Consider the following 12,387-nt stretch of genomic DNA (forward strand, 5'->3'; position numbering starts at 1 on the left):
CTTCCCAGACAACTTTATAGGGTAACAGTTGCCTCAGGTACTAACGTATAACTTCCCAGACAACTCTATAGGGTAACAGTTGCCTCAGATACTAATGTATACCTTCCCAGACAACTTTATAGGGTAACAGTTGCCTCAGGTACTAATGTATAACTTCCCAGACAACTCTATAGGGTAACAGTTGCCTCAGGTACTAACGTATAACTTCCAAGACAACTCTATAGGGTAACAGTTGCCTCAGGTACTAATGTATACTTTCCCAGACAACTCTATAGGGTAGCAGTTGCTTCAGGTACAAACTTTACCTCTCAAGACAACTCTATAGGGTAACAGTTGCCTTAGGTACTATACCTATAAGTTAAGTTGAGTTTATACCGATACAGGATCTGTAAATATCCATTTCACCAGACTCAAAATCATAACATTGAAATATTGAACAATAGATAAATGTGACGTTACTTGCATCTATAGGAGTTCCTGGTTCTCCCAATGCTAATCCAGTCTATATTTAGAAGTGTTAACAATTATTGCTAATTGTGACCACATTCTCCAGAATATTGTTACATATTCTTACAATTTGAAAGGCAAAAATGTTCTTGCCAATATCGACTCTATGCTTATACCTTCCAAGACAACACTAAAGGGTAACTATATATTGTCCCAGGTACTATACTTATACCTCCCAAGACAACACTAAAGGGTAACTATTGTCCAAGGTACTATGCTTATACCTTCCAAGACAACACTAAAGGGTAACTATATATTGTCCAAGGTACTATGCTTATACCTCCCAAGACAACATTAAAGGGTAACTATTGCCCCAGGTACTATACTTATACCTCCCAAGACAACACTACAAGACAACACTAAAGGGTAACAGTTACCTCTGGTACTGTAGGTATATCTTCTCAGACAACATTAAAGGGTAACTATTGCCCCAGGCACTAACTTGTACCTCCCAGCCAGTACTGACCATGAGGTTTAACATCGTAACTTTTACTACACAGGTACATGCATTCGTAGGAACCAACGTGTTGGATGGATACTTGGGTTCCCAATCCGAATGCCAGGCCGTACATACCCAAGAAATACCGCCATGGTCGGCAGCCAGGCAGCAACAAGCGTGTGTTCTCAACAAGGAAATGTATTGTCAAGACCTTTCAGGTTTGTATTTCACTTATATTAGGTTATATATGTATGGCACGCTTTAACTGGGCTGAAGACATTTTCCTGTTTTTGTTTAGACATTGTCCAGTACCTGTACATGATTTATAGTAAAGTAAGTGTAGTAGAAAAACTGCAGTAACCGGGTACTTGCCTTTATCCAAGAATTGTTAAAAATCAAAGCATACAATTAAAACTAGTAAAGATTATGCAGTATGTGTACCCTTACAGTGAAAGACAATTAAACAAGTGGTCAAGCAGGTGACCCAATACATTTATCATGTTCAACCGGGGAATGGAACCTTGGCACATCTTGGTGAAAGGTTATCAACTGTGTCACACGACCACCTGCATGATCAAATATGATCAGTATTTAAGGAGCAGCAAAATATTTACTGTTTTGGGAAACGAAAAGTATTGGTAGACGATGTTTCACTGCACTCACAAGTAAATATAATTTGTACGTGTGTATAATGATGAGTAAGTTTGTTTAAGTGGTTCTATGTCTGCTTCACTACCAAACAGCTCAATTATAACGATGATGAGCTTTATACTTTCTCCCACAACCACTACAGGTTTCCTCACTCTGGACTCTTAGGATAAACCTGCTAGAAGTTGGTAAACACGTTTGGTTACCCACTAGTGGCTAACACTCTGGAAGATATGTCATTGGTCAATATTCTAATTATGATGTCAGGTAACAATGTTTTACAATGTTAGCATCTAGTGTCATGTCATATCAGTTCATGGCAATTGTTTTACAGACAGGAAACAAGCCTTGTGTCTTCATACAATTTGAAAATTAACAAACTCCAGTCAGATAAATATGATAACCAACTATCACGCGTTGGGGAACCTCTCTCTATATGTATTAGAGTTGTCAACAATTAGCCGGTTAACCAGATACTCCGTCGGCAGACCATGAACCGGTTACCAAAATCAATAGTCGAATAGTCAGACATTTATTTGTCCTTTTGGGGAGCCCCATGTTTCCCTGGCTTAGACCTACAAATTATCTATAAATGCGACCCAAATTGGATAGTTTTCAGACTGACATGTGTATTCTATTGTAAATACTGACATAGAGATGCCGCCAGCACCATAAAAAAAAACTACCAGGTAACAGAATTCAAAAGGAGGCCAGAATACAAAGTTGTGAAATATCAACTTTATGAGGCAGAACTCACTTTTATATGTGAGATGTAAATATAATCTGAAGAGTACACACTTGAATGAGCAAGCATATATTAAAATGTTTGGTGATCAAATTTTGTTCTAAAAAACGATATTACCGCATATGATTTTGAGTACAGATAACTGTTATCGAATCCCGCCTTACTGTATTCCGACATTTGTTGTCCATGAAATATACTAACTGTGATTCCATGTAACTATTTCCTGTGTTTAGCTTGAAATGCTCAATTAAACTATCATGCTGATTAATACACATGTATGTATGTGATGTAAATATGTTTAAAATAGAACATACAACGTATTGTCAATGTTTACTGTGTGATTACCAAATTGACTGAATAAACAGTTACTAGATCGGAAGATCGTTAGAGTAACCAGTAGTCCGAATTATTCTGACGTTTTATCGACTTTTTTTATATCGGTCTGTCGTCGATTAACGTCAGAACTCCAGCCCTCTATGATATGCGGGAAATAAGTGCCCCGCGCCCGGGTCGCACTTCAAACTGATATTTTAGAAACAAATCTTCACTTTCACACACATGTCGCACTTGGATCGAAAGATCTATTCTTTATGCACTAGCTAGGTGGTATCAATAACATGTTTCAAAGATCATTACGAACAGTATTTTCCAACGCTTTCTATACCAACCCATGTTTTTAATGGAAATTAGGGCATGACCAATGTCACATGACTTGACAAGATCTCGTGTTACCGAAGGTATATCCCAACGTTATGCCGTAGGCTGGCGAGATTTTAGTCACGTGGCATTAGAAGGCGGGGCTATCAAAAAACTAGAGTAAAACAGAGTAAGTTTGAAAAAATATGTTTTTAGTGATTGTATTGGTTGTTTGAGGCATGTAATTTATGTTCATCTTGTGCATAAAGAATTGATCTTTCAATCCATGTGCGACTTGTGTGTGAAAGTGACGATTTGTTTCTAATATATCAGTTTAAAGTGCGACCCGGGTGCTGGTCGCTTATTTCCCGCATATTATAGAGGGCCGGAGTTCTGACATTAATCGACGACAGACCGATATAAAATAAAGTCAATAAAACGTCAGAATAATTCGGACTAAGTAACCGGTTACCACAATTTGACTGGTTTGACAACACTATTATATATATCCCTCCCCCTGCTATTATTTTAGTATTGTTGTTTATTTCAGGGTGGACTGGTGGTGGTGCTCCTCTTCACTGTGGTCATCAACATAATGTTTATTGTGGAAACCAGCAAGAAGCTGAAGGACCCGCAGTTCAGAGGTATGTTATTTGTGTGTGGCCAGCACGGTATTATAAACAAGGTCCTACAGTGACCAAACCTCCAGGAATCACTGTCCAGTGATCAGGTTAGTTATAATCATAAGTCATAAACAGTAAAACCTCTACAATAATCAATTAAATTTTCCTCTTTACTCATTGTTAACTTATTACAAAGTCCTGTATTCCTATACATTGAAATTTTTGCCTTATTGAACAGCGGAAAACAGACTGCTTCCCCTCGCAAAAATGATGAAAAAATGAGGAATATCTTCGCAACTTCAATCAAGATAATGTGATATTTTCCTAAGAACAGGCTGTTGTTATGTCTTCTACCTTTGATATACTGCCGAACACCTGTAAAATGCCCAATTTTTTGACAAATGGTGGTAGTATAATGAGGTTTAACGTTTATTTCAAGTGATTTGATTCGTGATCTAGGAAGATGTATGAGGACCTATTAACTACTTCTCATATGAACCGCTTTGATGCTACTGGGATATGATCTAGTTGTTATATATAGAGACAGGCTTTTTCTGGTGTGTTTGGTGTGTACAAAACACATTTCGTTTTGCTTGGATGGTACATTTATACACACCCATTGGTGAATCTGCATCTATACTTCAGGTAATGACTAACAGAACTGTACAGGTACATACCTGAATGTAAACTACACAACACGTTCATTGAACAGTAACCAATTAATATTTCACTGAAAGAGCAGAGTCATGTGTACAAAATGTTTTATTCATCATATATATATATATATAATAAGTCAACCATGAAGCCTAGTCACAAGTTTTGTGAAGGTTTCTTAGCTTTATTTTCCCATGGGAAAGCATTGCTGAGGCTAAGGAAAAAATCTGCGAAGGAAATTCCTTAACTCGAGCAGTGCTAAGGAATTTCCTTAAGTAAAGGAATGTTTATGAAACTTAAGACTGACATTGATTCATGCTTAAATTTAAATAGCGTACAATTTGTGGATACAGTAATTTTTATCAGAAAAAAAATCTTAACTCGACAAAAATAATTTTCAATACAAGCTTTCACGGTAGTCATGACTACATTTCTTCTGACTGCCTGTAATTGTTCGTCAGAATAGGACAGACTTTCTTTGCGATATCATTATACCAAACATGCATTTGTATGAAATTTGATATTTTTTGTCATGAAAAACAATGAAAAGATATATTTTATATTTTATAATCTGTTTGAAGTTCTACATAACTGAATGAAGCCTTAAACATGTCCATTGATTACAACTTCAAAACTTTACATCCTCTTGATTGGGGTAAAAGTAATATTCCATGATCCTTTGTTTAAATATTTTGTTATCACATTTTATACTAGTGAAGCAACTTTTAATAATAAATGTTAAAATTAAAAGGTAATATAACTCAGTACTGTGTTCCTGTGAGCATGAATAAGAGAATATGTTGAGGTGTACTTTAACATGGAACATGATTTCAGAAGCTGTTCTATTACCCGGTATTGTTTGTAGAGCTTTGCCAATACATATGGGAATGGTCTAGTGTAGACTGGCAATGAGAGGATCTGTGAACATTTTACGAGGCAAAAAATATGTATGCAGTAAATTAAAATGGTAAATTTTGTTAAGCTCTCATTAGATCCCACACTTGTCTAGGACATCGTACAACATCTTGCCATAAATAGTTATCATGAAAAGCATCACATCTACAGGCTGCAATGATTTTTTTTTTAAATTTATTTATGAATAATTCATTGAATAAGATGTACCTGCATTGCTATTGAAATATTTTGCAGTACGAAACCACACACATGGAAAGAAAAAAAATGGTAATGTTTAGCTGAGTGTTGAAATAGTTTAACAGTGAAAATTTGCTTTTAGCTAATTGAAAGGTTCTTAAATTTTGACTATGTCATCTCGGAATTTGCTTTCAGGGTTTTTAGCTCACCTGCCCGTAGGGCTAGTTAGCTTATGCCTTGGCGCGACATCCGTCGTCCATCAACTTTTCCTAAAAATCGCTACTAGTCATAAACGACTGAGCAGATTTTGACCAAATTTGGTCAGAAGCATCCTTAGGGGAAGGGGAACAAATTTTGTATAAATGGTGGGGCCCAATAGGGGTTTATAGCAAATTCTTTTAAATCCTTCTTCTTCTGTAGGAATGAAAGGTTTTGTTCCATATTTGGTCTGAAGCATCCTTGGGGGAAGGGGAACCAATTTGTATAAACCGTGGGTCTAGCCCCTGAGGGGCGGGCCCCACTAGGGAACACATAGTAAATTCTTTAAAATCCTTCTTCTTCATGAAAGGATTTGTTCCATATTTAATCTGAAGCATCCTTGGGTAAGGAAAAGCAATTTTGTATAAACCGGGGGTCTGGCCCCAGAGGGGCGGAGCCCAATAGGGGAAATTTAGCAAATTCTTTAAGATCCTCCTTCTGTAGGAATGAAAGGATTTGTTCCATATTTGGTCTGAAGCATCCTTGGGGAAATTAAAGGGGAACCAATTTTGTATAAACCGTGGGTCTGGCCCAATAGTGGCCTGAGCGGCGGGGCTCAATAGGGGAAACATACCAATTCCTTAAAAAAAATCTTCTTCTGTAGGAATGAAAGGATTTGGTCTGAAGCATCCTTGGGTAAAGGGGAACCAATTTTGTATAAACCGTGGGTCTTGCCCCATAGTGGCCTGAGCAGCGGGGCCAAATAAGGGAAACATAGCAAATTCTTTAAAATCCTACTTCTTCTGTAGGAATGAAAGGATTTGTTCAATATTTGGTTTGAAGCATCCTTTGGTGAAGGGGAACCAATTTTACATAAACCGTGTGTCTGGCCCCCGAGGGGCGGGCCTGAGGGGTGGGGCCAAAAGTGGGCAATATGGCTATATTGCTACAAACGAACTTTTCTGTAGAACTATGCTCTGGATATCAACCATATTTGACTGGAAGCATCCCTAGGTGGTTGGGATTCAAAATTGTACAAATGGTTGGGCTGAACCCCCCAGGGGGCTGAGGAGCGGGGCCAAAAGGGGGCTAAATTTTTATTATTGCTATAAACGANGGGAGGGGGCCAAAAAAAGTTTATTACTCGGAAATGGTTGAGACCCCAACAATATAACCATATATACAATTGTTGAGTATAAAGAGAAGCATGCACATTTGCTTCCAAGATGGCCTAGGGTCTGGCCCCACCCTTTGAGACATAGTCCCTGGGTCATAACTTTGAAACGGTTGAGATCCCCACCCCAGAACTATATATACAAATGCTTGGCATAAAGAGACAAAAGTAGTCATGGTATTAGAATAGACCCTGGGGTCTGACTGAACCCCTAGGGACCTAGTTTCTTAGTCACAGCTTGGAAACAGTTGAGATCCCCACCCTTGGAGACTTAATCCCTGGGTCATAACTTCGAAATGGTTAAGATCCCCACCCCAAAACTATATATACAATTGTTGGGCATAAAGAGACGAATGCAGTCATGATATTAGAATTAATCCTGGGGTCTGGCCACAACCCTAGGGATCTAGTTTCTGAGTCACAGCTTGGAAACAGTTAAGATCCCCACCCCATAACCATACATTAAATTACTGGGCATGAAAAATCTAATACAGACATACTACAAGAATTGGCATTGGGGTCTGGCATATTCCCTTGGATCTCATTTGGAGAATATTTTGCCATGATTGCTTAGATATCCAAGTGAGCGATACAGGCCCTCAGGGTCTCTTGTTTGTTTCTGTTGTTGCGTTAACATATACCTATGTTACTTGGTGTGTGATTTTTGTTATTGATAACCTCTTGTCAAATTTTAACATTACAAGTTCCTGCATTCTGAAGTAAAGCAGTATGTACGCGATGTCAAATAATTACACTAGCTCATTTGTTTTATCTTTTTTTTTTATCTTTTTCCTAGACCACAATATTTGTAGGGGAATTAGATAGGCAGCAGTCCAAATTATAGTGCTCCACTATGTTTTTATACAGCAGGTGTTTCCATGCCTGTATTCATTAATGATGTTACAAGGTTTAAAGCCCAAGGGAAATAACTCCAGTAGTGTGTATACAAATGTTTAAAACTTGTTCAATGACAGGTCGAGAGATCGCTGGTGTCAAGGCTTTCTCTGTGTTAAACGAGATGCCGGTGGCTATTTTTCAGTGTAGATTGACGACACAGCGTGACCAAGGGGAGGGAAATCTCGGATTCCGGCCTTGGTGTAAGATGTATAGACAAGCCCAAGGCAGACCGTGATGTGAACATCGCAAATATTGTGGGGCAGTTTTTACATTATGATCCAGAATGTCCTTTCTGAAACTTAATTGTCACACAGTTGCAATAATCTGGAAGTTGACATGAAAACAATAAGGTCATTTTACTGTTGTTAAATGTGTCCTGTAAATTTATACAGTTGTCAATAAATTCCATTAATTTTCAGTGTCCAGATATTATTTTTTTCTTGCGGCTTTTCTTATAATGTGTAAAAATCCTATGGTAGAGGTAGGCTGAAGGACAGAAGTTAAGGACCTCATTTGTATATGTCTGACAGGGGCGTTCTCTATTTCCCTGATACATTACACACTGTTAGTAAACATGCGACTAAATATGTTGTTTTACTTATTACAGTATTTCAATGGATTATAACCTGTATTTACCAGGATTTTTTACCTTAAAACTCGAAATGTATCTGGATAATGTACTTAGGTACCAACTGCAATAATAACTTAAAGTTTTGTTTTGATCAGGAAATTAAAGGAGTTTTATTACTATAGTGTCACTTTTTCAGGTTAATTTATTATGGCGTCTGCCTTATTTGTTAATGTTCAGACATGGATATAAAGGCCGATGCTCGTATGCAATGCCTCCTGCTTATACATGGCCGGAGTATATTATTGTGGTATCAAGAATTTGAAAACAACCATTTCATCTTAGTTAGGCTACACAAAAATCCGCTGTGGTTTGATTTGTTTGTTTGCTTGCTGGAATAATTTTGAGGCAAGAAAATAATACATAGAGGATCGATAGATGTTCTAAAATCACCTCCGTTGTTAATGGAACATTAAACGAAATACAACAAATACAAGGAAAAGGTTTTGTAATGCTCCTGTTTTTTGTTTGACCAAGATTTATACAAAAAATTGTCAATCCCAGAATCCATTTGGTGCAGTTCTATTTTGGTAATATAGAAATTCAAAAATGGGCAAATATTGTACATTTAGCTTGGAAAAGGATATTGGAGTTACCATATATGATAGACTAACATTTGACAAACATATATTGGAAAAGGTTGATAAAGCAAACTCTACTATGGGAGTGATGCAGAGAACAATGAAATATATGAACATTCATAGTTTTACATCGTTATATGCATCATTAGTAGGACCTCATGTTGAATACGAAAACCAAGTCTTGTGCCCTCATTAAGAAAAACTTGTAATAGAACTTAAAAAATGTTCAAAGTCAAGCAACAAGACAGGTACCTGGACTTCAAAATTTATTTCATCAAAACATTTACTGAAATTAAGATGATCATCATTGGCGTATAGAAGATCACATGATGATATGATAGAGATGTATAAAATAAGTTCCTGAAAATATGGCACAGAAGTCTGCGACTTCTTAAAAATAATATTAAAGAAGACTCAAATACACAAGGTCATAACCTTCAAACATATAAAGAGTAATGGAGGTCAATTGTTAGTGACAAAGGTCAGGAACAAAATGACAGTTAATAATAATAATAATAATAATAATTGGAGGTTCTTGTATACCGCTTTATCACAACCTAGTTCATAGGTCATCTCAAAGCGGTTCACAAATTATTATCCGTGGTTATAGGGCCGTTGCAACAAGCCAATACCTTTCCCAACTCCCTAGGGGGCATACAACCGGAGCTGCCATTTCAGCGCTAACAGCTAGCATTCAACAATTCTAGCACTGCCCAGCCACCTACTCATTTACAGCTGAGTAGACTGGAACAAGCGGAGTAAAGTATCTTGTTCAAACATACAACACAGTGCCGTGCCGTGACTCGAACCCGCAACATTTCAGTCACGAGCCCGCCGTCCTACCACTAGACTACCGTGCCTCCATTAAACAATTTGAGTACGAAAAAGATAAACTTGGGAAAACGAAACTAACAAAAAAATATTGTCTTAAAACGAAAATTTAGCTATGAACTATGCAATTACAATTTTAAATTATGTAGCTTTAAATTACAAGCTGACTATGGAAGGATTGTAAATCCTGTACATATTTTATGTATCTTAAATAAATCTGTACTTCTGTGTGCATAATAGGAGTTCCTCTAGTAATTTATTGAAATGACAAACATGTTTATCAGATCTATTTTTGCAGAATCGTAAAGTTTAATCTAATGTTAATCTGAACATTGGCAGTTCCATAGTTATCTGTTACGGTATGGAATGGTGTTAACATTTATCATACATGTAACAACTGGGATACACAGATATAGGCCCACCACAACATCATCATATTTCAAAGGGTGCTTCGGTGGCACAGTGGATAGCACAATTGCTTTTCACCAAGGCGGCCAGGGTTCGATTCCCAGATCGTACATGAAACGTATGGGGGTCCTGCCTGACCAGGTGGGTTTTCTCCAGGTCCTCCAAGTCCTCCAACATTAAGACCCCCCGTCCTAACATCGGGGCCAACAAAAGTGATTAATATAAGTTGTAAAAATTTGTTTCATAATTGTTTTTCAAAATAACTAAAGTTATAACTAAATCATGTTATTTCAATGATTGCTTTATTCTAATGTCTATCTTCCATACAAAAAATTATACATATACACAAAAACTGCTCAGTAGCCCAACTGGGGATCAGGCAGGTGCATGAGAACAGAGAAATGGACATTGGACGATGCCGAATGTTTTTAATGAATTTTATTTTGAGTCATCTATTTCATATTTTTCAACTGCCAGTTTGCTAAAACAAACCTATCGAAAATTATCATGGCATCCCTGAAACCACCACCTCTCTATGCATGGTATTGGCCCTTTCTTACGTGACTCTAGTTATATCACCTTATAGGGGTCACCCCAACCATGTAGTTCCATTATGTTAACACGTAATTGTCTTAAATCATTCACCCCTGCAATTTCATAATGAACTATTCCAACCTTTGAATTGGAAGAGTTCAAATGTGTCTTCAGGGGTGAATGAGTTAACATTGACTTTAATTACAGTTGCAACATCCCCGCTACAGGTCAGCAACCCATGTACTGTAAAAAGTCATATTTTTTGTGATTCCTAATTTGCTGATCCACTAAAAAGGTTGTTTTCATATATATGTTCTGTATATATTTCATGGATTTCAGGTCTAGCAGCAATGACACATAGTTCTATGGTAGGGATTTGTGGATGTATTTGCTTTTTTATTTCACATGTATTTTTTTGCTGAAATATTGTTGCAGCAAAAATTGCACAAATTAGAACCTTGCGAAAGGAAAAAGCTTCCAGTATTCCTTCTACTGCCCCCCCTCCCCCTATATTGATGCCTGTTACCTAGCTGCCTCTTCTCTTGTTCTATCATTAGAGGTGGTGGCTGTGGATTGAATTATCTTCTGTAGATAACCCAGACGCTGGCGGCGGAAAAGACAATGCTCTGACCTCAATACCTAACATACCTGTTGCATTATTTCAGATGTTTTTTTGTAGATTTAACATTGTAATGCTGTAAAGCAGTCTATTTTGCATTGGTTTTTTAATTTTTATTCATTTTTGGCTTGGTTATCATTCTAAACTCCTGCCAGAATATTTCAAGTCTGGAAACCCTGATTAAATGAAAGATTTTTACGGGATATAACACGAAAGAAAAATGAAAGAAATTACGGGATATAGCATGAAATGAAAACTCTTCCTTACAGGGAATTTGTTTTAAAGACACAACACCGTGAAAGTTTGAGCCCACAAAACTACAGCGTTAGGCGAGCCTGCTGTTTGAAGCTAGAATTCCCTAGAAGTTGTCATTAGCAACTACCTGTAAATGAAGACCACCTTTCAATAAAGACCTCCAGTATATTTCAGATCACATGATATAAACAATGTCCGTGTATTAATGAGACCATCTGTAAGACTACTGGTACCTGTGGGTATGAAGTCCATTTGTGAATAAATACTACATTTATGTAAGCAGACTCCCTGCGTAAAGAGATCACCTGTATCAAAAGACTACCTTATTTGTTAAAAAAACTTGTGTTAAAATGCAACATATGTATAGGGCCATCTGTGTATAAAGACCCTTTCAAGCTTGTATACAGACTTCTAGTTGATAAAGGCCATCTATGTAGAAGACCATCTGTGTATAAAGACCAGCTGTGTATAAAGATATTGTGTATACAGATCTAGACTATTGCTGATAAAGGCCATCTATGTAGAAGACCATCTCTATATAAAGATCCTGTGTATACAGACTATAGTTGATAAAGGCCATCTATGTAGAAGACCATCTGTATATAAAGATCCTGTGTATACAGACTATAGTTGATAAAGGCCATCTATGTAGAAGACCATCTGTATATAAAGATCCTGTGTATACAGACTATAGTTGATAAAGGCCATCTATGTAGAAGACCATCTGTATATAAAGATCCTGTGTATACAGACTATAGTTGATAAAGGCCATCTATGTAGAAGACCATCTGTATATAAAGATCCTGTGTATACAGACTATAGTTGATAAAGGCCATCTATGTAGAAGACCATCTGTATATAAAGATCCTGTGTATACAGACTATAGTTGATAAAGGCCATCTATGTAGAAGACCATCT

General features: G+C 37.1%; 1 protein-coding gene across 1 annotated transcript in view; it reads left to right on the forward strand.

Annotated features, from left to right (window-relative positions):
- LOC110445144 (protein O-linked-mannose beta-1,2-N-acetylglucosaminyltransferase 1-like) overlaps positions 1 to 12,387 on the forward strand; it is a 48,046-nt gene that overhangs the window by 1,575 nt on the left and 34,084 nt on the right. The window contains exons 2-3 of the mRNA XM_021489568.1: positions 1,008 to 1,164; positions 3,526 to 3,619. Coding sequence (XP_021345243.1) covers positions 1,039 to 1,164; positions 3,526 to 3,619 — 220 coding nt within the window. The 5' untranslated portion in view covers positions 1,008 to 1,038. The remainder of the gene's footprint in view (positions 1 to 1,007; positions 1,165 to 3,525; positions 3,620 to 12,387) is intronic.

The sequence above is a fragment of the Mizuhopecten yessoensis genome, unplaced genomic scaffold (assembly GCF_002113885.1).
Source record: "Mizuhopecten yessoensis strain PY_sf001 unplaced genomic scaffold, ASM211388v2 scaffold2091, whole genome shotgun sequence".
Lineage (NCBI taxonomy): Eukaryota > Metazoa > Mollusca > Bivalvia > Pectinida > Pectinidae > Mizuhopecten > Mizuhopecten yessoensis.